The following is a 22,593-nucleotide window of genomic DNA, read 5'->3' as shown; positions in this document are numbered from 1 at the left end:
TTTAACACAGGCTGGAGTGTGGTATATACAGTGTAACACAGGCTGGGATGTGGTATGTACAGTATAACACAGGCTGGAGTGTGGTATATACAGTGTAATGCAGGCTGGAGTGTGGTATATACAGTGCAGCACAGGCTGGAGTGTGGTATATACAGTGTAATACAGACTGGAGTGTGGTATATACAGTGTAACACAGACTGGAGTGTGGTATATACAGTGTAACACAGGCTGGAGTGTGGTATATACAGTGTAATACAGGCTGGAGTGTGGTATATACAGTGTAACACAGGCTGGAGTGTTGTATATACTGTGTAATACAGGCTGGAGTGTGGTATATACAGTGTAATACAGGCTGGAGTGTGGTATATACTGTGTTACACAGGCTGGAGTGTGGTATATACAGTGTAACACAGGCTGGAGTGTTGTATATACTGTGTAATACAGGCTGGAGTGTGGTATATACAGTGTAACACAGACTGGAGTGTGGTATATACAGTGTAACACAGGCTGGAGTGTGGTATATACAGTGCAACACAGGCTGGAGTGTGGTATATACTGTGTAACACAGTCTGGGATGTGGTATATACAGTGTAATACAGGCTGGAATGTGGTATATACAGCGTAACACAGGCTGGGATGTGGTATATACAGTGTTACACAGGCGGGAGTGTGGTATATACAGTGTAACACAGGCTGGAGTGTGGTATATACAGTGTAATACAGGCTGGAGTGTGGTATATACAGTGTAACACAGGCTGGAGTGTGGTATATACAGTGTAACACAGGCTCAAGTGAGTTGTTTCGATTCCACACAATAAAGGCAAAACTGATGGGGTTTCTGAAGAAAATAGCATTTGTAATGTGGTGACTGAGGTTTTATCTGATTGCACTTCACTCTGCTGTGTCAGGCTGTGTTAACAAGGACATTTCATTCCTGCCTTTTAAAGAAGGTGAAAAGGTGAAATCCTGGATTACTTTGTAAAAGAGAAGAATTTATTGAATAACAAAGGACAGAGCCCAGAACTGTTAACATTGGCCAAGAGCAGAAGCCATGCTGGGATGCTCAACCAAGGACATGCAGATGTTTATTGCTGCAGACTGTTGAGGGGGGAGGGGGGGACATGCTGTTAAAGATTCACTGTACTTTCATTACAAAGGCAGCTGGTCTTCTCACACTGTGAGAACAAGAGAGGGATAAAAATACCAGTTCTAAAGGGTGTTTAAAAACTATGATTTTGTAGTGATTTCAGAAGAAGATGCATTTCATAAATTCAAGGAAGGATTTAGTCCTCAGTCTCCTGGAAAGAGGATTTCATCACCTTGCATCTGTGGTGTTGCACCTTCGATTGTCAAACTGTCGTGTGTTAATGTGAATCATTGAAAACTATTAAATGTTAACCAATGTTAATCATTGAAATCTATTTCAATCTTGATTTTTGCCTCTTGCACCCAAAACAGTGAGAAATAAAACCCCACAAGAGTATGTAAATAACTTCACCATGACCAACTGTTCGGATCTCCACAGTTTTAGGAACTTTCTCTTCTCGATTTCTGCCACAGGATTTCCGACTGACTTGGGATTTAAACAGTGTGTTGACCAGTGTTGACTTGCCCAAGCCACTCTGACCTAGAGAGCAGAGGTGAGGAGGTGAGTATTTTTCAAAAAGTAAAACAAAACAGCGAATTAGAAATAAATTTCAATTTCAATAAACGGGGGGGGGGGAGTGTGTTTTGGTGGGAGGGGTAAGGAGGGGTAAGGAGGCAGCGACTCTTTGGAATGTAAAAGTATAAAGGGGTAAAGGCACCAAACCAATAAAAGTAGCGATGCTGGTTGACAAGGCCATAAGGAGTGTAAACAAAGCAGTGACGTGCATTCAGAGGATCAGAATTCAAAAGCAGAGAAGTTTGTCATACGGACTCTGCAGCTATTCAAAAATGGTGGGTGGGACCAGATTCCAAGATTCTTGTCCCCATTGCCAGCACAATTTTCGGTAGAATGGGCAAAGGGTGTGGGTCGCAAGCCCTTGTCCTGCCCTCCTGACCTGGCCAGCTCCATGGTGGGAGCAGCTATCTCCTAGGCTCCAGGATGGTGCCAGGCTCAAGGGTGTCAGGGAGTGATTGCAGAGCACCCTGGGTGAGAGGGTGAACAGCCAGCAGGCATGGTCCATATCGGTACCGATTACATCGTCAGACAAAATCCTGCAGTCAGAATTTAGGCAGCAAGGAAGGAGATTAGCAAGCAGGACCTCAAAGGTAGTAATCTCCATATTATTCCCCGCATCAGGTGTAAATGAACGTAGAAATGGGTGGATGGAGCAGTTTAATACACGTGACTGGAGAGCTTGTACAGGAGGGAGGACTTTAGAATCCTGGGACACTGGGGCCCGTGCTGGGGGAGATGGGATCGGTACAAGCCAGGCGGGTTGCTCCCGAACAGAGGTGGGTGAGTCGGTAGTGCTATTGAGGAAGGTTTAAGCTAACCGGGCAGGGGTGAAGGTAACTGGGAAGAGTTGTCTGAGGATGCATCATCTCAGCAGACTACAGTACCATCCACCTGCGTCCATACAGGCGTGTTTCAACTGGGTGAGGGGCACAGCACCTATGTATGTGAGGAGGTGCCTGTGGACAGTCACTGTGATGCACACGGGATAGTGGGGAAGGACCTCGGGAGTCATAGTTTGGGGCTTGGTGCTTGGAGAAGCAGGTGTGTAGTCATCTGTCAGAGTTCACTGAGGCTGTGTGGGCTCATGGACTGCGATCGGAGGCCTCATGGGTCCCTCTGTGCTAAGGGTGTCTGCATTCAGTGGATGCTGTGTAGGATATCACAGAATCACACAACTGTTACATTGCAGAAGGAGGCCATTCAGCCCATCGTGTCTGCACCAGCTCTCTCCGAATGAGTATTATGACTCAGTGCCATTCTCCTGCCTTTTCCCCCATAACCCTGCAAATTGTTTCTATTCAAATAATCATCCAATGCCCTCTTGAATGCTCGATTGAACCTGCCTCTACCACACTTCCAGAGAGTTAATTCCGAACCACTTGCTATGTGAAAAAGTTTTTTCTCACGTCACATTTGTGTCGTTTGCAAATCACTTTAAATCTGTGCCCTCTCGTTCTCGATCTTTTCACGAGCCAGAACAGTTTCTCCCTATCTGCTCTGTCCAGCCCCCTCATGATTTTGAACATCTCTATCAAATCTCCTCTTAGCCTTCTCCTCTCCAAGGAGAACAGTCCCAGCCTCTCCAACCTGTCTTCATAACTGAAACTCCCTCTTGTAAACCTCTTCTGCACTCTCTCCAATGTGTTCACATCCTTCCTATAGCGTGGTGCCCAGAATCGTACACAATACTCCAACTGAAGGCTAATCAGCTTCTTATATAAGTTCATCATAACCTCCCCGCTCTTGTACTCAATGTCCCTATTAATAAAACCCAGGATACTATTTGCTTTATTAACTGCTCTCTCCACCTGTCCTACCACCCTCAATGATCTATGAGCAGGACTAATTCGAGGGCAAAAAAGACGACTAGTGTAGAACGTGTAGATCATGCCTCGAACTCACTGACAGAAATGGAACAACAATTCACCATGATAGGAAAAGACAGCATGTGAAAAGCTTTTCGACTATGTTAAGTGCTTACCTTTCAAAATCGAAACAGACCATAAAGCACTAGTCACCTTTCTGAACATGAAAGAACATGCCCAGAACCCAGTGGCTCAGATTAAATTCGATGAGATATGACTCCATCACAGAGTATGTAAAAGGAAAATGTCAAACAACGGTGGACACACTGTCACAAAAATCATCAGAAGAAACTGAACAAAAGGATTTAGGCTTTGAATATGTCCTTATTCATGCAGCACTTAACAGCTACGCCAAGAAAGTTGCAAGAAAATAAGTGAACCCAGGAATGGGATGAAGATTGTCTTCAAATCTGAGGATATTGTCTGGAAGGATGACATACGAACATACAAAATAGGAGCAGAAGTAGGTCATTCGGCCCCTCGAGCCTGCTTCACCATTGTGTTTTGAATTCCACATTCCCACCTACCCCTGATAACCTTTGATTCCCTTGCCTAACAAGAATCTATCTACCTCTGCCTTCAAAATATTCAATGATCCACCTCTGCTGCCTCCTGAGGCAGAGAGTTCCAAAGTCGAACAACCCTCTGAGAGAAAAAGTTTGTCCTCATCTCTATCCTAAAAGGGCGACCCCTAAGTTTAAAACAGAGCCCCCTAGTTCTGGACTCACCCACAAGAGGGGACATCCTTTCCACATCCACCTTGTTGGACTATATCCCCAGTAATCCGATACTAGTCCAGTATTTTGAACAGCGTAAGCATCTCACTGCCATTGATGGTTTACTCATCTTCAATGAGAGATTATTCATAATGAGAGCCCTTTGGCTTGATATTCTTCAGAGACTTCACCAAGGACATTTACAAATTGCTAGGTGTTGTGTGAGGGTACAGCAATCAGTCTGGTGGCAGGGTGTTACTTACTCTATAGAAGAAATGAGTTCTAACTGTATTACTTGTGCCAGGAACAGCCAAAATTGAAAAGAAGAACTATGACCTTCTTCATTCCCATCAAGGCTGTGGGAGCGCCTGGGAATGGACTTATTTGAGGTTAAGGAGAAAACCATCCTTATCAATCCTGATTATTATTCAATGGATTGAAGAAACCTGATCCCCTAGCAGCACAGCAGGAGCAGTCATTCAGTCCCTCAAGTGAACTTGTTCAACATATGACCTTCTGGACAGTGCAGTGTCTGACAATATGCTACAACTCACAACTGAGCGATTCCAAAATTTCACAAATGAACGTTCATGTAACCAGTTCACCTCACCACCCTCAAGCAGATGGAGAGGCTGAGAGAGGGGGATGAACCTTGAAGCAGTTATTAAATGAAAACAAAGACCTTAATCTATTGTTCTGAGTCATTGATCCTCACCATTAGAGAATGGTTTCTCACCTTAAGATATTACTAACAGGTAGGAGATTGAGAACACAGCTTCCATCTCTGACACAGAATTTCAAACCCAATGTCACCATGAGAGACCACAAGAGGGTAAAACAGAGATGAGAAAGAAGCAAGAAGCAAGTAGGCTGGGGACTTTAATCACAGGCATAGAGCACGTGGGTTATCAGTACTGAAGCCCATGGAAAGAGTGTGGGTCCGGGACCAGCAGAGGGAAGGTACAATCATTGAACAAACTCCATTACCAAGATTGCTCAGGGTTGAGACAGATCAGGGTATCATAAGGAGAAGCAGCAGTACCTTAATACCCTTGAAAGGAAAGACAATTGGACTGACTACTCAGATTCTGAAGAAGTAGAAGAAAGATTATGAGTTACCCAGGAGAAGATCACTCACACTGACAGAAGGGAGAGTGCGGAATATCCTGGACCTCAGAAAGATATCAGAAAAAGATCAGGGAGATTGGTCAAGGCACCTCAGAGACTGACCCTGTGCAGCCTGAGAGATTGTGGGGTGGGGGGGGTGCTGGGATGTAGGATGATATAAATAGCATAGGGATAAAGACTTGGGGGCAGATGTAGGGTAAAGGGTTAACATCAGAAACATAAATGATGCTGATGTAATAATGATATCAGATCACATGACTGAGAAGTAAGAGAGATCTGGAAGGGTTTAGAAGCTGTTACCTCGTGTAGAGGTCCGAATGTGAAAATACTTGTTATATGTAAATGGTTCTGGTTAAAAAGTCTATAGACTCAAGCTGCACACTTCTGGGAGACTAGACAATCCCAAAACCCCATCTAAATCCCTACCATATAACAAAATACCTCTCAGAGAGGATTTTCATGTAACTCTCTGAATACAAATACATTTTTGGAATCAAGTTGCCTGATCTGAAATGAAAGCAAAATACTGCAGATACTGGAAATCTGAAACAAAACCCAGAAAATGCTGGAAAGACACAGCAGGTCCAGCAGCATCTGTGGGGAGAGAAACAGGACAGAGTGTTACTGGTAGTGGTAAAGGCTAAAGAAGGTGCTGATAGTGGCAGAATGTGTTCATCACAGAACAAGGGAGTGGTGGTTGGAGTAAAAGGATTTTTAAAAAATGAATAAATAAAATAAATAAGAATAAAAGTAAACGTCAAAATTAAACATGTCAAAAAAATGTAAAATTGGATTAAAACAGGGGTAAAGGTGAAGGAGAGAGTTCATGGGTCTGAAGTTGTTGAACTCATTATTCAGTCTGGAAGGCTGTAAAGTGCCTAGTCAGAAGATGAGGTGTTGTTCCTCCAGTTTGCGCTGAGCTTCACTGGAACAATGCAGCAAGTCAAGGACAGACATGTGGGCAAGAGAGCAGGGTGGAGTGTTAAAATGGCAAGCGACAGGGAGGTTTGGGTAATGCTTGCAGACAGACTGAAGGTGTTCTGCAAAGCGGTCACCCAGTCTGCTTTGGTCTCCCCAATGTAGAAGAAACCACATTGGGAGCAACGAAATCAGTAACCAAATGTCAGAATTCCATAGGGAACTTTCCCTCCGGGACACCCTGGTCCACTCCTTCATCACCACCAATACCTAATCCCCTTCCCACAGCACCTACCCATGCAATTGTAGAAGGTGCAACACCTGCCCCTTTACCTCCTCCCTCCTCACTGTCCAAGGCCCCAAACACTCCTTTCAGGTGAAGCAGAGTTTCACTTGCACTTCCCTCAATTTAGTCTGCTGTATTCGCTGCTCCCAATGCAGTTAGCTCTACACTGGGGAGACGAAACGCAGACTGGGTGATCGCTTTGCAGAACACCTTCGGTCTGTCCACAAGCATGATCCAGACCTTCCTGTCGCTTGCCATTTCAACATTCCACCCTGCTCTCATGCCCACATGTCTGTCCTTGGCTTGCTGCAATGTTCCAGTGAAGCTCAACGCAAACTGGAAGAACAACACCTTCTGGACTTCAACAGCTTCAACGACTTCAGACCATGAACTCTCTCCTCCATCCCTACTCCTTTTTAATCCAATTTTTAATTATAAAAAAAATTATATTTAATTTTAACTTTTATTTTTATTCTTATTTATTTTTATTTTTTATTTTTTATTTATATTTATTTATTCACTTTTTAAAAATCCTTTTTCCCCAACACCCCCACCTCCCAACAGGGCAATCTGTCACTTGTTTCCATGTTGTGCTTTCACAGGACGCTGACCCTTGTTCTGCTATTAACACATTCTGCTGTCTTACCTTTATGCCACTATCAGCACCTTCTTTAATCTTTACCACTCCCTTTGTTTTGTGTCCATGACATCTTTGTCAATCTCTCCTGAGCTCCCACCTATCCCTGACCTTCTATCTTACTCCACCTGCTCTGCTCCCTCTTAAACATTATAAAACCCATCACAATTCTACTTCTCTGTAGCTCTGAAGAAGAGTCATATGGACTCAAAACGTTAACTCTGTTTCTCTGCCCACAGATGCTGCCAGACCTGCTGAGTTTTTCCAGCATTCTTTATTTTTATTCCCTGATCTGAAACTCACTTGGAACACCGATACTCTTCACTTGTAGAGCTGAGGCATGGAACCATAGAGTGAAACAGCACTGAAGGAGGCCATTCGGCCTATCCTGCCTGTACTGGCTCTTTGAAATAACTATCCAATTTGTCCCCTGCACTTCCTCTGTAGCTTTGTGAATATTTCTTTATTAAATATATATCCATTTCCGTTCTGAAAGTTATTTTTGAATCTGCTTCCACCACCCTTTCAGACAGCACATTCCATATCAGAACAACTCACTGTGTAAGAGGAATTCTCCTTGGGATCTTTAGCTATTTTCCTTCAATCCAAAATTTGGAAAGTGTAAAGGCGGGGTTAAGTGCAACATCGAAATTCTCACCTACGACCATGATGTTAAAATCGAATCCAGTCTTCATCGTCTTCCGTCGCATTTGCTCGATAATAGTGTCGATTCCCACATAGCCCAGCAGCTGGGAGCCCACAGCTGATGGTTTAATGGGAACTGCTGGCTTGGGTTTAGGATCCTGAACCACATCCGACATCCCGGTTCCCACTTTTTTATCCTCTTCCAAACCTGGAGGGGGGGAGGGGGGAAGATTGTTAATAGCAGCGTGAATTCCACATTTCGGCAGGGTTTTATTGACAATCCTCCCTCCCCTGTCTTAATGCCCTACACTGGGAATGGAAGAAAGCTAACCCACATCGGTTCCAAATCCAGCAAGGCCTCAATTTTAAAATTCTCATTTTTGTTTCCAAAGCCCTCCTTGTCTTCATCCCTCCCTATCATTGTACTCCCCTCCAGCTCCATAACCCTCCAGCATCTTATAGAAACATATCAGGGGGCTTGAGCGGGTGAATGCTGAGAGGGTGTTTCCCTTGTAGGAGAATCTAGAACGAGGGGGCGCACAGTTTCAAAATAAGAGGTCCCCCATTTTAGATGAAGATGAGGAGGAATTTCTTCCCTCACAGTGTGGTTAGTCTTTGGGGTTCTCTTCCCCAGCGAGCAGTGGGGGCTGGGTCATTGAATATAAGCAAAGCTGAATTAGACAGAGTTTGGCCTACAAGGGGGTCAAGGGTTATGCAGAGCAGACAGGGAAGTGGAGTTAAGGCCACAGTCAGATCAGCCATAATTTTACAGAATGGCAGAGCAGGCTTGAGGGGCTGAATGGCCTACTCCTGCTCCCATGTCTTATGATGTTACGACCTCTGCAATCCTCCAAGTCTGGTGTCTTGTGCATCCCTGACTTCCTTTACCCCACTATTGGCGGCCATGCCTTCAGCTGTCTAAGCTCTGCAATTCCCTCCTTTATTCTCACTGCCTCTTTCATCAAGCTCTTACTCACCTGTCCTCACAATCGCTTCATGTCTCTCGGTGTCTGATAACACACCTGTGAAACGACTTGGGACATTTACACCATCAAAACTGCTATATAAATGCAAGTTGTTGTTGTAAGAAGGCCACCCTATTTACGTGGAGAACATTAGTCAATTAAGAAGCAGGTTCTCATTGTAGAATTCAATCCCTCTCTCCATGATGTGAAGCTATTAACAACGTCATCGATGATCAAAGATGGCAAAAGGCCATCTGGACTGATCAAACTCATTTGTCCCAGTGCTGCAGCTCAGCTAGCCCAAACATGGGATCTATCCAGCCGAAAATCCAATTCCCCCAGTACCATGTCCAGCCCAACATCTCCAACGTCCAACTTACTAAACCATCCACAGTACCAAGGACAACCGAAACATTGAAATCCCTGCAGATTCTGAAGAACGGGAACAATTGTAAATCCGACTCTGGGAACATCCCTGGAGGCCAGATTGGCACCCAATCTGCCACCTTAAACATTCACTCCCTCCACCACTGACGCACAGTAGCAGCAGTGTGTACCATCCACAGGATACACTGCAGGAACTCACCAAGGCTCCTTAAACAGCACCTTCCAAACCCATGACCACTATTACCTAGCAGGACAAGGACAGCAGACACATGGGAATGCCACCACCTGGAAGTTCCCCTCCAAGTCACTCACCATCCTGACTTGGAAATATATCACCATTCCTTCACTGTCGCTGGGTCAATATCCTGGAACTCCCTCCCTAACAGCACTGTGGGTGTACCTACACCACATGGACTGCAGCGGTTCAAGAAGGCAGCTCACCACCACCTTCTCAAGGGCAACAAGGGATGGGCAATAAATGCTGGCCCAGCCAGTGACACCCACATTCCATAATAGAAAAAGAAAGACTTGCATTTATCAAATATTTATTTTTTAATTTATATATATATATTTTTCCTACCTATTTTTATTATTATTATTTTTAAATTTATTTCCATGAATTGTTTTATCCTCACTTTTTAGCCTATTTTGATCTTTATTCCCACACCCTCCCCCACCCCACCCCCACGAGGGTTATCCCTCCCTTGCTCATCCTGCTTTCTACCCTTAATGTCACCATTAGCACCTCTTTCAGCCAGTATCACCACCATCAACACCCCTTCCACCTTTTGTTTATGACATCTTTGTCAATCTCTCCTTTGCCTCCACCTATCATTGTCCTTCTACCCAGCTTCACCTGTCCCACCCCCTTAAACTGTATAAATTTCACTTCTCTTTAGTTTTGATGGAGTCATACGGACTGGAAATGTTAACTCTATGTTCCTCTCCACAGATGCTGTCAGACCTGCTGAGTTTTTCCAGCAATTTTTGTTTCTGTTGCATTTATATAGCACCTTTCACAAACACTGGATGTCTCAAAGTGCTTTGCAGCCAATGAAATACCTTTGAAGTGGAGTCACTGTCGTAATGTAGGAAAGGCCAATTTACGCGCAGCAAGCTGCCACAATGAATAAATAATAAAAAGATGTTAAATGCAGGTCTGGAGCCAGAGCATCTAGTCATCGAAAAGAAGTGGACTCCAAATAGCCCCAATAAGATAATAAATATAGGGAGCAATGACACACACATATATTCATCACATTGCTAGAACTGCTAGCTACTGCAAAGATGATTTTAGATGCAATAAAAATGGGATTGAGTAAATGATCTATCTATGTCAGTAATGTAATGTCTGTCAATGTCAGTGTTGTAATGTCTGTTAATGTCAGTAATGTAATGTCTGTCAATGTCAGTGTTGTAATGTCTGTTAACGTCAGTGTTGTAATGTCTGTTAATGTCACTGTTATAATGTCTGTCAATGTCAGTGTTGTAATGTCTGTTAATGTCAGTAATGTAATGTCTGTCAATGTCAGTGTTGTAATGTCTGTTAACATCAGTGTTGTAATGTCTGTTAATGTCAGTGTTATAATGTCTGTCAATGTCAGTGTTGTAATGTCTGTCAATGTCAGTGTTATAATGTTTGTCAATGTCACTGTTGTAATGTCTGTCAATGTCAGGGTGTAATGTCTGTCAATGTCAGTGTTATAATGTCTGTCAATGTCAGTGTTGTAATGTCTGTCAATGTCAGGGTGTAATGTCTGTCAATGTCAGTGTTGTAATGTCTGTCAGTGTCAGTATTGTAATGTCTATAAATCTCTATGTTTTAATGCGTTTCAATCTTAGTGCTGTAAAGTGTGTTAACGTGTGCAGTCTCAGGACTGTAATGTCTGTCACTGTCAATGTTGTAATTTCTGTCAATGTCAGGGTGTAATGTCTGTCAATGTCAGTGTTATAATGTCTGTCAATGTCAGTGTTGTAATGTCTGTCAATGTCCGTGCTGTAATGTCTGTCAATGTCAGTGTTGTAATGTCTGTCAATGTCAGTGTTGTAATGTCTGTCAATGTCTGTGCTGTAATGTCTGTCAATGTCCGTGCTGTAATGTCTGTCAATGTCAGTGTTATAATGTCTGTCAATGTCAGTGTTGTAATGTCTGTCAATGTCCGTGCTGTAATGTCTGTCAATGTCCGTGCTGTAATGTCTGTCAATGTCAGTGTTGTAATGTCTGTCAATATCCATGCTGTAATGTCTGTCAATGTCCGTGCTGTAATGTCTGTCAATGTCAGTGTTGTAATGTCTGTCAATGTCAGTGTTGTAATGTCTGTCAACGTCCGTGCTGTAATGTCTGTCAATATCAGTGCTGTAATGTCTGTCAATGTCCAAGTTGTTATATCTACCTATGGGCAGAATTCTCCCCCTGTTGGGCGGAGGGTGGTTGTGCAGGGGCAGGTGGGAGCGAGCGCTAACCCGATCTATGCCCCCGATCGGGTCCGCGCCGCCATTTTACGTGGGCAGGCCAATTAAGGCCCGCCCAGCGTGACGCACACCCAGAAGTGCTGTACGCTCCCTGTGCGGGTGGGGGAGGAAGATTCCCTGATTCGGGGCCTGCACTCCTTCGTGCATGTGTGTGTGAAACAGTGCTGCCTCAGGGAGATTAGTTTAAGTTGTGGAAAGTTTAATAAAGGTGGAAAAAAATTGTAAGGACATGTCCCCTCATGTGAAACTGTCACATGAGCTGGGACATGCCTGTTAAAATTTTCATAAATTTTTATTTAATTAAAAAATCCTTTATGGAACCTCACCCCGCCTGTGGATGAGGTTTCATGATAAATGCGAAGGCCGCCTGGACTCTTCGCCTGAACCCCCGTCAACCTTAAGGCTGGACGGGCAGTATTCTTTACAGCTTTAGTTACTTTGTTAATGGCCTTAGGCCTTTGACAGTTCGGCGGGTGCACAGTTGTGACGAGCTAAGTGACGCACGGTGACGACAGGACACCTGCCCGACAACACTGTGCATCGTTTTACACATCGGCAAGTCGGCAATGGGAAAATGCTGCCCTCTGTCAGTGGTGTAACGTCTGTCAACGTCAGTGTTATAGGGCTCAATTTTCACCAGGACAAAGAAGCTCTCTGACTTATCCAAAATAGCGCCGGAGATCCGAACCTGGAAGTCCCGCCCCCGGAACCCAGCACCCTCCATTTTTGCCGGGAAGGTTGGGAGGGGGGAGGGGGCGTGGTGGGGTTAATAGGGGCAAGTAGTACTTTGTATGTCCATGGTTCGTAATAGAGCACAGCTGCCTTCAGTCAGATCCAATTTTGGCTGGTGCTATGTCCAAAACATGACTTGTGCATTTTAGACCTATCAGGAGAAAGTCTAAACTCAGTGGAATATTTTGGCAAGGTAGGGTACCCTTTTGGAGAGGTAAGATACCAGTTTGGAAAGGTCCAGGGGAATTTTTAGGGGAGGTAAGGTCCCCTTTGAGAGAGTTCAAGTTCCCTTCGGGGTGTTAAAATTAGACATGAATGTACATAAAAATGGATAAATTCATTGGAACTGTCAAAGCTTGTTGGAATTATCAAGCTGTCAAGGGAACTGTCAAAGTTAATCAGAACTGTCAAGCTGTCAAGACATTTAGACCTTCCTGCTCTTTAAATCTGTAAAAAAAAAGCAGTCTGCAGTGTAGAAAAAAAATAAGAGCTTGATATTGCTGTAAAAAAGCATTTTATTGAAGCTTTTGTCTTGTACATATCAGGCCAATCACAAGAATACCAATGTCAGGGGAAGCAACAACTTTATACCGTATGGGAAGAGAGTGTTGATTGGTTGGCAAGTGGACTAATTAATGCTACTGACAGTTAACTGCCAAGCATTGTTTGAAATTTAAACCAGGCAGCTTGACTCTGATTGGCCAAGGCATTGCCCAGAAGAATGAACCAGCGAATGACTGTCAGTTATTTTGTTTAGCTGAAACGGGCACAATGTGTGCACATATTCTTTCTGTCTGCAAAGAACAGAGCCTTGAGTATTAATATACATAACTTCTGGTGCACCCAAATGCACCACACTGTGAACCCAACTGACAATCTTAAATTGGTTATCAGCATAATTTTTAGCACACTGATGTAGCAAGTATTGTCCAATCGCAGAATCACATACATATGTTGACAACCAATTTAAGATTGTCAGTAAGGTTGTAAGTGTGGTGCATTTGTGTGTACTGGAAGCTACATATATTAACACTTAAGGCCCTGTTCTTTGCAGACAGAAGGAACATGTACACATATTGTGCCTGCTTCAGCTAAACAAAATAAGTAACAGCCATTCACTAGTTCATTCCTCAAGGAAATGCCTTGACCAAGCAGAGTCAAGCTGCCTGGCTTAACTTTCAAACAATGTTTGGCAGTTAACTGTCAGTAACCATTAATTGGTGCATTCTCCATGGCAACACCTCTACAAATCAGAGTGCACTTGCCAACCAATCAACACTCTCTTCTCATACGGTATAAAGTTGTTGCTTCCCCTGACATTGGTATTCTGGTGATTGTCCTGATGAGTGCAAGATGAAAAGCTTTGACAAAATGTCTTTTTTCAGCAATACTCAAGTCCTGTACTACCAAATGACTAAGAGCTTGATATTTCACTCTGCTTGTTGATGTACATCTAAAGGTTATCTTAGAGGCTTGGTGCTGCATGACTGATTTCACAGCTTATCATTATCACAGTTCACAGTTTGATTGACAGCTCCAAATGGTTATAATCTTGGATGTGGGAATGTGAATACAAATGCTTGTTGTTGTAAGGGGTTAAGTAGTTGAAGGAAATTAAATGTGGTGAATGGATTTTATCAATGAGAGTGTTTTTTTAAGTAGTGAATTTACCAATAGACATTTAGAACATTATTTCATTTCAACTCAGCATGTGTCCTGAGATCTGCCTGTGGTGGATACTGGGTGAGTTGGCATAGAGGGTGTGAGGGCAAAGGGTGGGAGATGGGGCGTAATGGGTTCTCATGAGTTGACACGAGGTTGGCATAGGGCCTATGAAGGGCCATGGGTGTGGGTTGAAGGGAATAGGTTGGCATGAAGGGTATGTGGGGCCATGGGTGTGGTTGGAGGGCATGAGGTGGCAAAGGTTGGCATAGATGGGGCATGGGGAGTGTATGGGGGGCTGTTGAGAGGGGGGTGTGAGCTGTCTTTTGTTTCACTGTTTTTCTTTGCAGCTGGGACAAAGCATCACGTCACCGAGGCCGGCCTGTCATCCAGATGCCTCTGCACCCGACAGCCCTTGTGTTGCTTCCAAACTGTTTCCATGGTTTGTGAGCGTGACTCCTATTACACCCCACCCCATTATAATCAGAAATTACAGGTCTGGTTTCCAGGAGTTGAGTTCACAGAGCGGGGAATTCTTCCGACTCTGCGTTCCCGACCCAGGCATGTCAGTGTTGGAATGTCTGCCAATATCTGAGTTACAACATCTGTCTATGTCTGTGTTCTAATGTCTGTCAATAACCGTGTTGTAATGTCTGTGTTGTAAGTGTTGTAACGTCTGTGTTTTAATGCCTGTCAACAACTGTGTTGTAATGTCTGTCAATATCAGTTTTGTAATATAAAAGTAAAATACTGCGGATGCTGGAAATCTGAAACAAAAACAAAAATACCTGGAAAAACTCAGCAGGTCTGACAGCATCTGTGGAGAGGAACACAGTTAACATTTCGAGTCCGTATGACTCTTCAACAGAACTGAGGAAAAATAGAAATGAGGAGAAATATAAGCTGGTATCAGGGGATGGGACAGATAGAGCTGGGTAGGGGGCCAGTGATAGGTGGAGGCAAAGAGGAGATTGCCAAAGATGTCACAGACAAAAGGACAAAGAGGTGTTTTATCTCCACCTTTTAGCCTATTTTGATCCCTTCCCCCCACCCCCACTGGGGCTATCTGAACCTTGCTCATCCTGCTCTTTGCCCTTAATGTCCTTTAGCTAAAAGCACCACTGTCAACACCTCTTTGTCCTTTTGTCTCTGACATCTTTGGCAATCCCTTCTTTGCCTCCACCTATCACTGGCCCCCTATCCAGCTCTACCTGTCCCACCCCCTGATACCAGCTTATATTTCACCTCTTTTCTATATTTCCTTAGTTCTGTTGAAGAGTCATTCGGACTCAAAACATTAACTGTGTTCATCTCTGCAGATGCTGCCAGACCTGCTGAGTTTTTCCAGCTATTGTTGTTTTTGTTTCAGGTTTGTAATGGCTGTCAGTATCAGGGTTGTAATATATGTCAGCGTCAGCGTTAGTGTTGTAATGTCAGCCAATCTCCAAGCTGTAATGCCTGTCAATATCAGTGTTGTAATGTCTGTCAATGTCTGAGTTGTAATATCAATCTATGTCAGTGTTGTAATGCCTGTCAATACCAGTGTTGTAATGTCTGCTAATGTCTGAGTTGTAATATCAATCTATGTCAGTGTTGTAATGTCTGTCAATGTGTTATAATGAAAGCAGAAAATGCTGGAAAAACTCAGCAGGTCTGGCAGCATCTGTGGAGAGAGAGACAGAGTTAACATTTTTTGATCTGAATAAGAGTCATATGGATTCGAAATGTTAACTCTGTCTCTCTCTCCACAGATGCTGCCAGACCTGCTGAGTTTTCCCAGCATTTTCTGCTTTTATTTCAGGTTTCTAGCATCTGCAGTATTTTGCTTTTAACCCGGTGCTGAAATGATTGTATTGTAATGTCTGTTAAGAACCGTGCTGCAATGTCCAGCAATATCAGTTTTGTAATGTTTGCCAGTGTCAGTGCTGTAACATGTCAATGTCAGTGTTAGTGCTGTAATGCCTGCCAATGTCTGAGTTGTAACACCTATTTATTTATGTGTTGTAATGTCTGTCAATAATCATGTTGTAATGTTTGTCAATGTCAGTACTGTCAGTTATTGTCAGTGTTGTAATGCCTGCCAAGGTCTGAGTTATAATACCTATCTACGCCTGTGTCATAATGTCTATTAATAATCACGTTGCAATATCTGTCAATATCAGTTTTGTAATGTCTGTCAATACCAGTGTTGTAACGTTTACCAATGACTGAGCTGTAATATCTATCTATGTCAATGATGTGATGTCTGTCAGTACCAGTGTTATAGAACTGCATTTTCATGGAGTCAGGGAGACTCCTTGGAGGTATGAGGATGGTGGCCAGGGCCTGAATCTGGGATTCACAACCCCATTCCTGAGGTTTGTGATTTTCACCAGTGTAGGTGCACACGGACCCTGCAATCCTGGTCTGGCTGACTCCATTGTGAGGAGAGGCAAGTCCTCACCTCCTGCAATTTTCATAGAGTCAGACCAGCTTTTAAAGGGCTCATGGTTCAGGGCATCTCAGGGATGTCTTGAATCATAGGGCAGGATCGCCCCAGATTTGTACTAACAATGATTCACCTGCTGGCTGTAATGGCAGCTTTTTACATTGTATCATCCCAATCCCACCCCATTAATCACCCTGGGAAACATGCTGGGTGGCTGACAGGGCTGTCTCTGATTCCCCCACCCACCCATCACCTCAGGTCTTCACTAAACCAGGCACCATTCCTAGAGGCCACCCCTGCACCGAGCTAACACTCTGCTGGGAACTGATGGCTGCCAAAAGGAGGAAATATTCTGCCCCCGAATTTAGTGACTCCTCCCTTGAGCGCCTACTGGATGCAGTGGAGGCCTGTCACGAAGTCCTCTACCCCCGCTCTGGGCGAAGACCAGCAAAGCAAGGTCACCAAACCAACACGGGAGGCAGTGACAGCGGTGGTCAGCGCCAACGGCCTGCAAAACAGGACAGCCATCAGGTGCTGAAAGAGGATGAATGCTCTTATCTGTTCTGCCAGGGTAAGTCACTCTTCTCATCACTCTCAACTCACGAACTCACAAACCCATCACACATCCACAGGGATCTCACACCTCAAGGAACAACACCACTAACTCTCACACACACCCTCACATCTCCATCAGGCTCATACCCTCTGGAGCTCGCGTCCTCATCCTGTCCATGACTCCGTTCACCACACAAACATTCCATGAGTCCTGCTCACACTCTTTCCATCTGTTTTCATGCAGGAGAAGCTGGCTCACAACAGCAGGGAGAGGTCCCCGACCAGGGGTGGAGTGACCCACATTAGGCCCCTCACTCACTTTGAGGAGTGTGCCCTCGCGCTGACTGGTGAGGATGTGGACCCTGCCTGTGGTGACAGTGAGGTCGGTGGTGAACACCCACTTGAGGATCCTGCACCACATCATCCCTCTCCCAACGTGACTGTGACTGTGAGTGTGAGTGCTCTCTCTCTCTCTCTCTCTCTGCTGCTTTTGACTCTGCTGCCAGGCACTAATTATCTCTACTTTGGTTCACAGGGAGCTCTGCACCGACACCCTCAGCCAGCCAGTCCCTCAGCTCCATCCACATCCTCACCTCCAGCCAAGAGGACACCTCCTCCATTGAAGAGCTGGAAATAAGCAGCCTGGAAGACCCATCACAGCGCCTACCCACACCCTGCACCAGCGCAGAGACACACACCTCGGTGGGATCTAGGTCTAGAGCAGGCTGGGACTCACAATCTGGAGGTCACCACACAGACACGTGTCTGCAGCAGGAGGAGGCAGGTTCAGCCCAGCTCCCCAGTGCTCGGAGGATGCTGGGAGAGAGGCGCCTGTGAGGTCCGAGTCAGGTGACAAACCTCTGGATTCGGCCTTCCAACTCATCCTGGAGAGTCAGCAGAGGGCAGGGGAACGTGTTGGAAGAGCTGCTGGAAGCTCTCAGGGTGGCTCGTGAGTTGGAGTGTGCCACCCGCTCTCTGATAAAGTGGTGCCCACATGTGGGCGTATGGAGGTCTCCATGGGGAGGGTGGCGGATGCCACGGAGACCCTGGTCCAGCAGAATGTGGAGACCTGTGCTCTGTCACGGTAGCTATGGAGAGACTCCTGCAGTGACAACGCGAGAGGGAAACGGGGCACCTCGATGTCCTTCCAGCTGCTCCTTCCCCTCAAGGAGTCAGGCCGGGGCCCTTGGGCTCCTAAAGGGAGAAGCAGCAGCAGCTGGACACCCCTGGGTCATCCACTCAGGAATCTCAGAGGCTGTCCTTTCCCTCCGAGTCTACTTTGCCTGTGACCCCCTCAACCTCATCTTTGGTCACTGCAGAGGGAGCAGTTGGCCCACAGGAGGACAGACAAAGGAAACTGGGGCCCTCAAGGCTCCGGCTCTCCAGAGGATACAAGCCGAAGTCAACAGAGGCAACAGGGCCACCCATTGCACAGGCTGTCTCCACCCCCACTGCGGATGTCAGGGCAGCACCTAGAAGTGTTAGGAATTTCTGATCACAAGTGGTTGGACAGGTGAACATATTTTGTCACTTTATAATCTGGAAATATATTCAATTTCACTGAATAATGTGTAATGGTATCTTTCAGCTTCATTTAGAGGCTTCGCGAGTCCTCCCCCTGCATTTCCCCCACGAGCAGTTTAGCTGCACAAGAAGTGAATCTGGAGGGAGAAGTGTGTGTGTGACAGGGCCTTTCAAAGCCTCGTGCAATCCCCACCCAGGCACACGGAGTCTTCACTCTCCCACACACACGGAGCCTTCACTCTCCCACACACACGGAGCCTTCACTCTCCCAGGCACACGGAGTCTTCACTCTCCCACACACGGAGCCTTCACTCTCCCAGACACACGGAGTCTTCACTCTCCCACACACGGAGCCTTCACTCTCCCACACACATGGAGTCTTCACTCTCCCAGACACACGGAGTCTTCACTCTCCCACACACGGAGCCTTCACTCTCCCACACACACGGAGTCTTCACTCTCCCAGACACACGGAGTCTTCACTCTCCCACACACGGAGACTTCACTCTCTCACACACACGGAGCCTTCACTCTCCCACACACACGGAGTCTTCACTCTCCCACACACACACACGGAGTCTTCACTCTCCCACACACACACACGGAGTCTTCACTCTCCCACAAACACACGGAGTCTTCACTCTCCCAGACACACAGAGCCTTCACTCTCCCACACACACACACGGAGCCTTCACTCTCCCAAACACACACGGAGCCTTCACTCTCCCACACACACGGAGTCTTCACTCTCCCACAAACATGGAGCCTTCACTCTCCCACACACACGGAGTCTTCACTCTCCCACACACACACATGGAGCCTTCACTCTCCCACACACACGGAGTCTTCACTCTCCCACACACATGGAGCCTTCACTCTCCCACACACACAGAGCCTTCACTCTCCCACACACACGGAGTCTTCACTCTCCCACACACATGGAGTCTTCACTCTCCCACACACATGGAGTCTTCACTCTCCCACACACACACGGAGCCTTCACTCTCCCACACACACACATGGAGCCTTCACTCTCCCAGACACACGGAGCCTTCACTCTCCCAGGCACATGGAGTCTTCACTCTCCCACACACACGGAGCCTTCACTCTCCCACCCACACACATGGAGCCTTCACTCTCCCACACACACGGAGTCTTCACTCTCCCACACACATGGAGCCTTCACTCTCCCACACACACAGAGTCTTCACTCTCCCACACACACGGAGCCTTCACTCTCCCACACACACGGAGTCTTCACTCTCCCACACACATGGAGTCTTCACTCTCCCACACACACGGAGTCTTCACTCTCCCACACACACACGGAGCCTTCACTCTCCCACACACACACATGGAGCCTTCACTCTCCCAGACACACGGAGCCTTCACTCTCCCAGGCACATGGAGTCTTCACTCTCCCACACACACGGAGCCTTCACTCTCCCACCCACACACATGGAGCCTTTACTCTCCCACACACACGGAGTCTTCACTCTCCCACACACACACGGAGCCTTCACTCTCCCACACACATGGAGCCTTCACTCTCCCAGGCACACGGAGCCTTCACTCTCCCAGACACACGGAGCCTTCACTCTCCCAGGCACACGGAGCCTTCACACTCCCAGACACACGGAGCCTTCACTCTCCCAGACACACGGAGTCTTCACTCTCCCACACACGGAGCCTTCACTCTCCCACACACATGGAGCCTTCACTCTCCCACACACATGGAGCCTTCACTCTCCCAGGTACACGGAGCCTTCACTCTCCCAGACACACGGAGCCTTCACTCTCCCAGACACACGGAGTCTTCACTCTCCCACACACGGAGCCTTCACTCTCCCACACACATGGAGCCTTCACTCTCCCACACACACGGAGCCTTCACTCTCCCACACACACACATGGAGCCTTCACTCTCCCACACACACGGAGCCTTCACTCTCCCACACACACACATGGAGCCTTCACTCTCCCACACACACACATGGAGCCTTCACTCTCCCACACACATTGAGCCTTCACTCTCCCAGGTACACGGAGCCTTAATCCATCACACTCATCTCAGTGTCTGAGCATTTTCAGCTGCCTGCTGGGGTTCTCTTTCAGTTGTCCATCTGAGCTGACCTGTATCTCCACCCACCCACTGACCACCCTCCCATGCAGCACCTATTCCTGTCCAACATGAAGCTCCGCTCACTTTTGATTTTAGAAACATGGGTAAACTTTGTCTGAAGCTCCCCCATTCTTTCCCCTCCCCCAGTCACCCATGTTCTCTCCCCCATCACTGTTGACCCTCCATTGACATCACCTTCTATCTCCTCTCCATTACCTACCAGCCAGAACTCTTTTATCTCTGGGATGTCCAGGTGAATGTGTACATTCCCTACCTTCCCAAGAATCCCACTCCCATCCACATTGACCTCCCCGACCTCCTCCTTCCCAGCCCCAGGGTCACTGTCTGCATCTGAGACCCCACCAACCACCCTCCCTATCCCTTCTACCGCTACCATGGCCCCCTCACCCTCCCACCCTACCGCCTCACTCTGCCTTCTCTCATACTCACCATTCCCTCCTACCACAACGCCCCTCATTTCACTCCCCAGGAGGCAGTCATCGACTCCACAGACCCCTCCCTTGCATGTTCACCTGGACATCTCCCCCTTACTCCTTCCTCCCCCAGACTCCTTCCTACCCTCGATGTCCTTCCCCCTCCAAACTCCTTCCCTTACACTTTCCTCCCCATTTACACCTACCTCCGTCAGCCCCTCCCAACCTCACCCCCAACACCATTGTTCTCCCCTTCCCAAACTCACCCTTAACGACACCATTATTTCCCGCTCTCTCAACCTCCCCCTCCCCCGGGCCTCCCTGGTACACCTCCTCTCCCAGTCAAACAAAAAACTTCCATTCCCCCCCTCCTCAATGATCATCTGTACCAGACCATGGCCAAGAAACTGATGGCCTGAAGCAGACCCCAGACCTTCCACCTTCCACCACAGTGACCTTCCCCTCCCGTGAGCTGCTTTGTGGTGGATCCATGTCCATGAGGATCCACCCAGTTTGGGATGCAGATGTTCCTCCAGGGTCCAGTAGCTGTGGGTCTCCAGCATCCTCTGCTGCTCGGGATGTCCACAATGTGAGCAAGGCCCTGACGGTAAAGTCCCGACTTCTGCCCATCACACTTGTCAAGATGTGCTCTGGGCCGATGTGTTTTCCCACTGACATGAGCAATAAGTTTGATGTGGGGGGATGATTCCAGCGAGTGGGGATTATGGCAATTTGCAGATATATGAAACTGAAGTTCCTGACATGCAGAGGAGGGGAATGTGGCCTGCCAGTGACAGACAGAGCGGACAATTGCAAACTGGTTTCACAATGGCATGAAACTGGTTTTTGGCCTTCCTGCTACATTGTCCACTCACACCTGCCATGACGCTATCAGGCCCGGAAAATTCCGCCCATAATCTAGATGAGGGAACCTTTAGGAAAGTAATCTCAAAAGGTCTTACCCATGCATCCTATGCCACCCTCTACCCCTCTACCCATCCCCATGGCCCAAATACCCTCCATGCCAAGCCATGGCACTTCCATGCCCATTCACCCACTAAACACTCTGTATAGAACCAAGGAACCATATAATGACAACAGGATGAGTTAAAAAAGCTTTAAAAAAATTCATTCATTCCTAACCTCCACTTTCTTAAAAAGAAACCTCCTTTCACTACAGCTCAATAAAAGCATCAGTCATCTACACCCTTTAAAGTATCAACAGCAGAAACTGCAAACACTTGAAACCTCTTTCTCTTCTGTTATTAAATATTGTACTTTGATAGAAGAGATCAGTGAGCTTCCAGACGAAGTCCAGAGCACTGACACGGACCTTTCAAACAGCCCATCCTCGTGGCTGCTTCCAAATTGTTTCTGATGGGTGGCTGCCTGACAACTCTTAGTGCCTGCTCCAACCACCCCACCAAAATCCCATTTTTGCTGATGCTTATTCC

At 46.5% G+C, this 22,593-nt stretch overlaps 1 protein-coding gene across 1 annotated transcript in view; it reads right to left on the bottom strand.

The window, feature by feature from the left end:
• sept3 (septin 3) overlaps positions 1-22,593 on the bottom strand; it is a 193,289-nt gene that overhangs the window by 32,073 nt on the left and 138,623 nt on the right. The window contains exons 2-3 of the mRNA XM_041177592.1: positions 7,872-8,066; positions 1,499-1,627 (exon numbers count right to left, since the gene is read on the bottom strand). Of these exons, the coding sequence (XP_041033526.1) occupies positions 1,499-1,627; positions 7,872-8,034 (292 nt within the window). The 5' untranslated portion in view covers positions 8,035-8,066. The remainder of the gene's footprint in view (positions 1-1,498; positions 1,628-7,871; positions 8,067-22,593) is intronic.

Source organism: Carcharodon carcharias, chromosome 31, assembly GCF_017639515.1.
Source record: "Carcharodon carcharias isolate sCarCar2 chromosome 31, sCarCar2.pri, whole genome shotgun sequence".
NCBI lineage: Eukaryota > Metazoa > Chordata > Chondrichthyes > Lamniformes > Lamnidae > Carcharodon > Carcharodon carcharias.
This window is presented reverse-complemented; position numbering and strand designations above follow the sequence as displayed.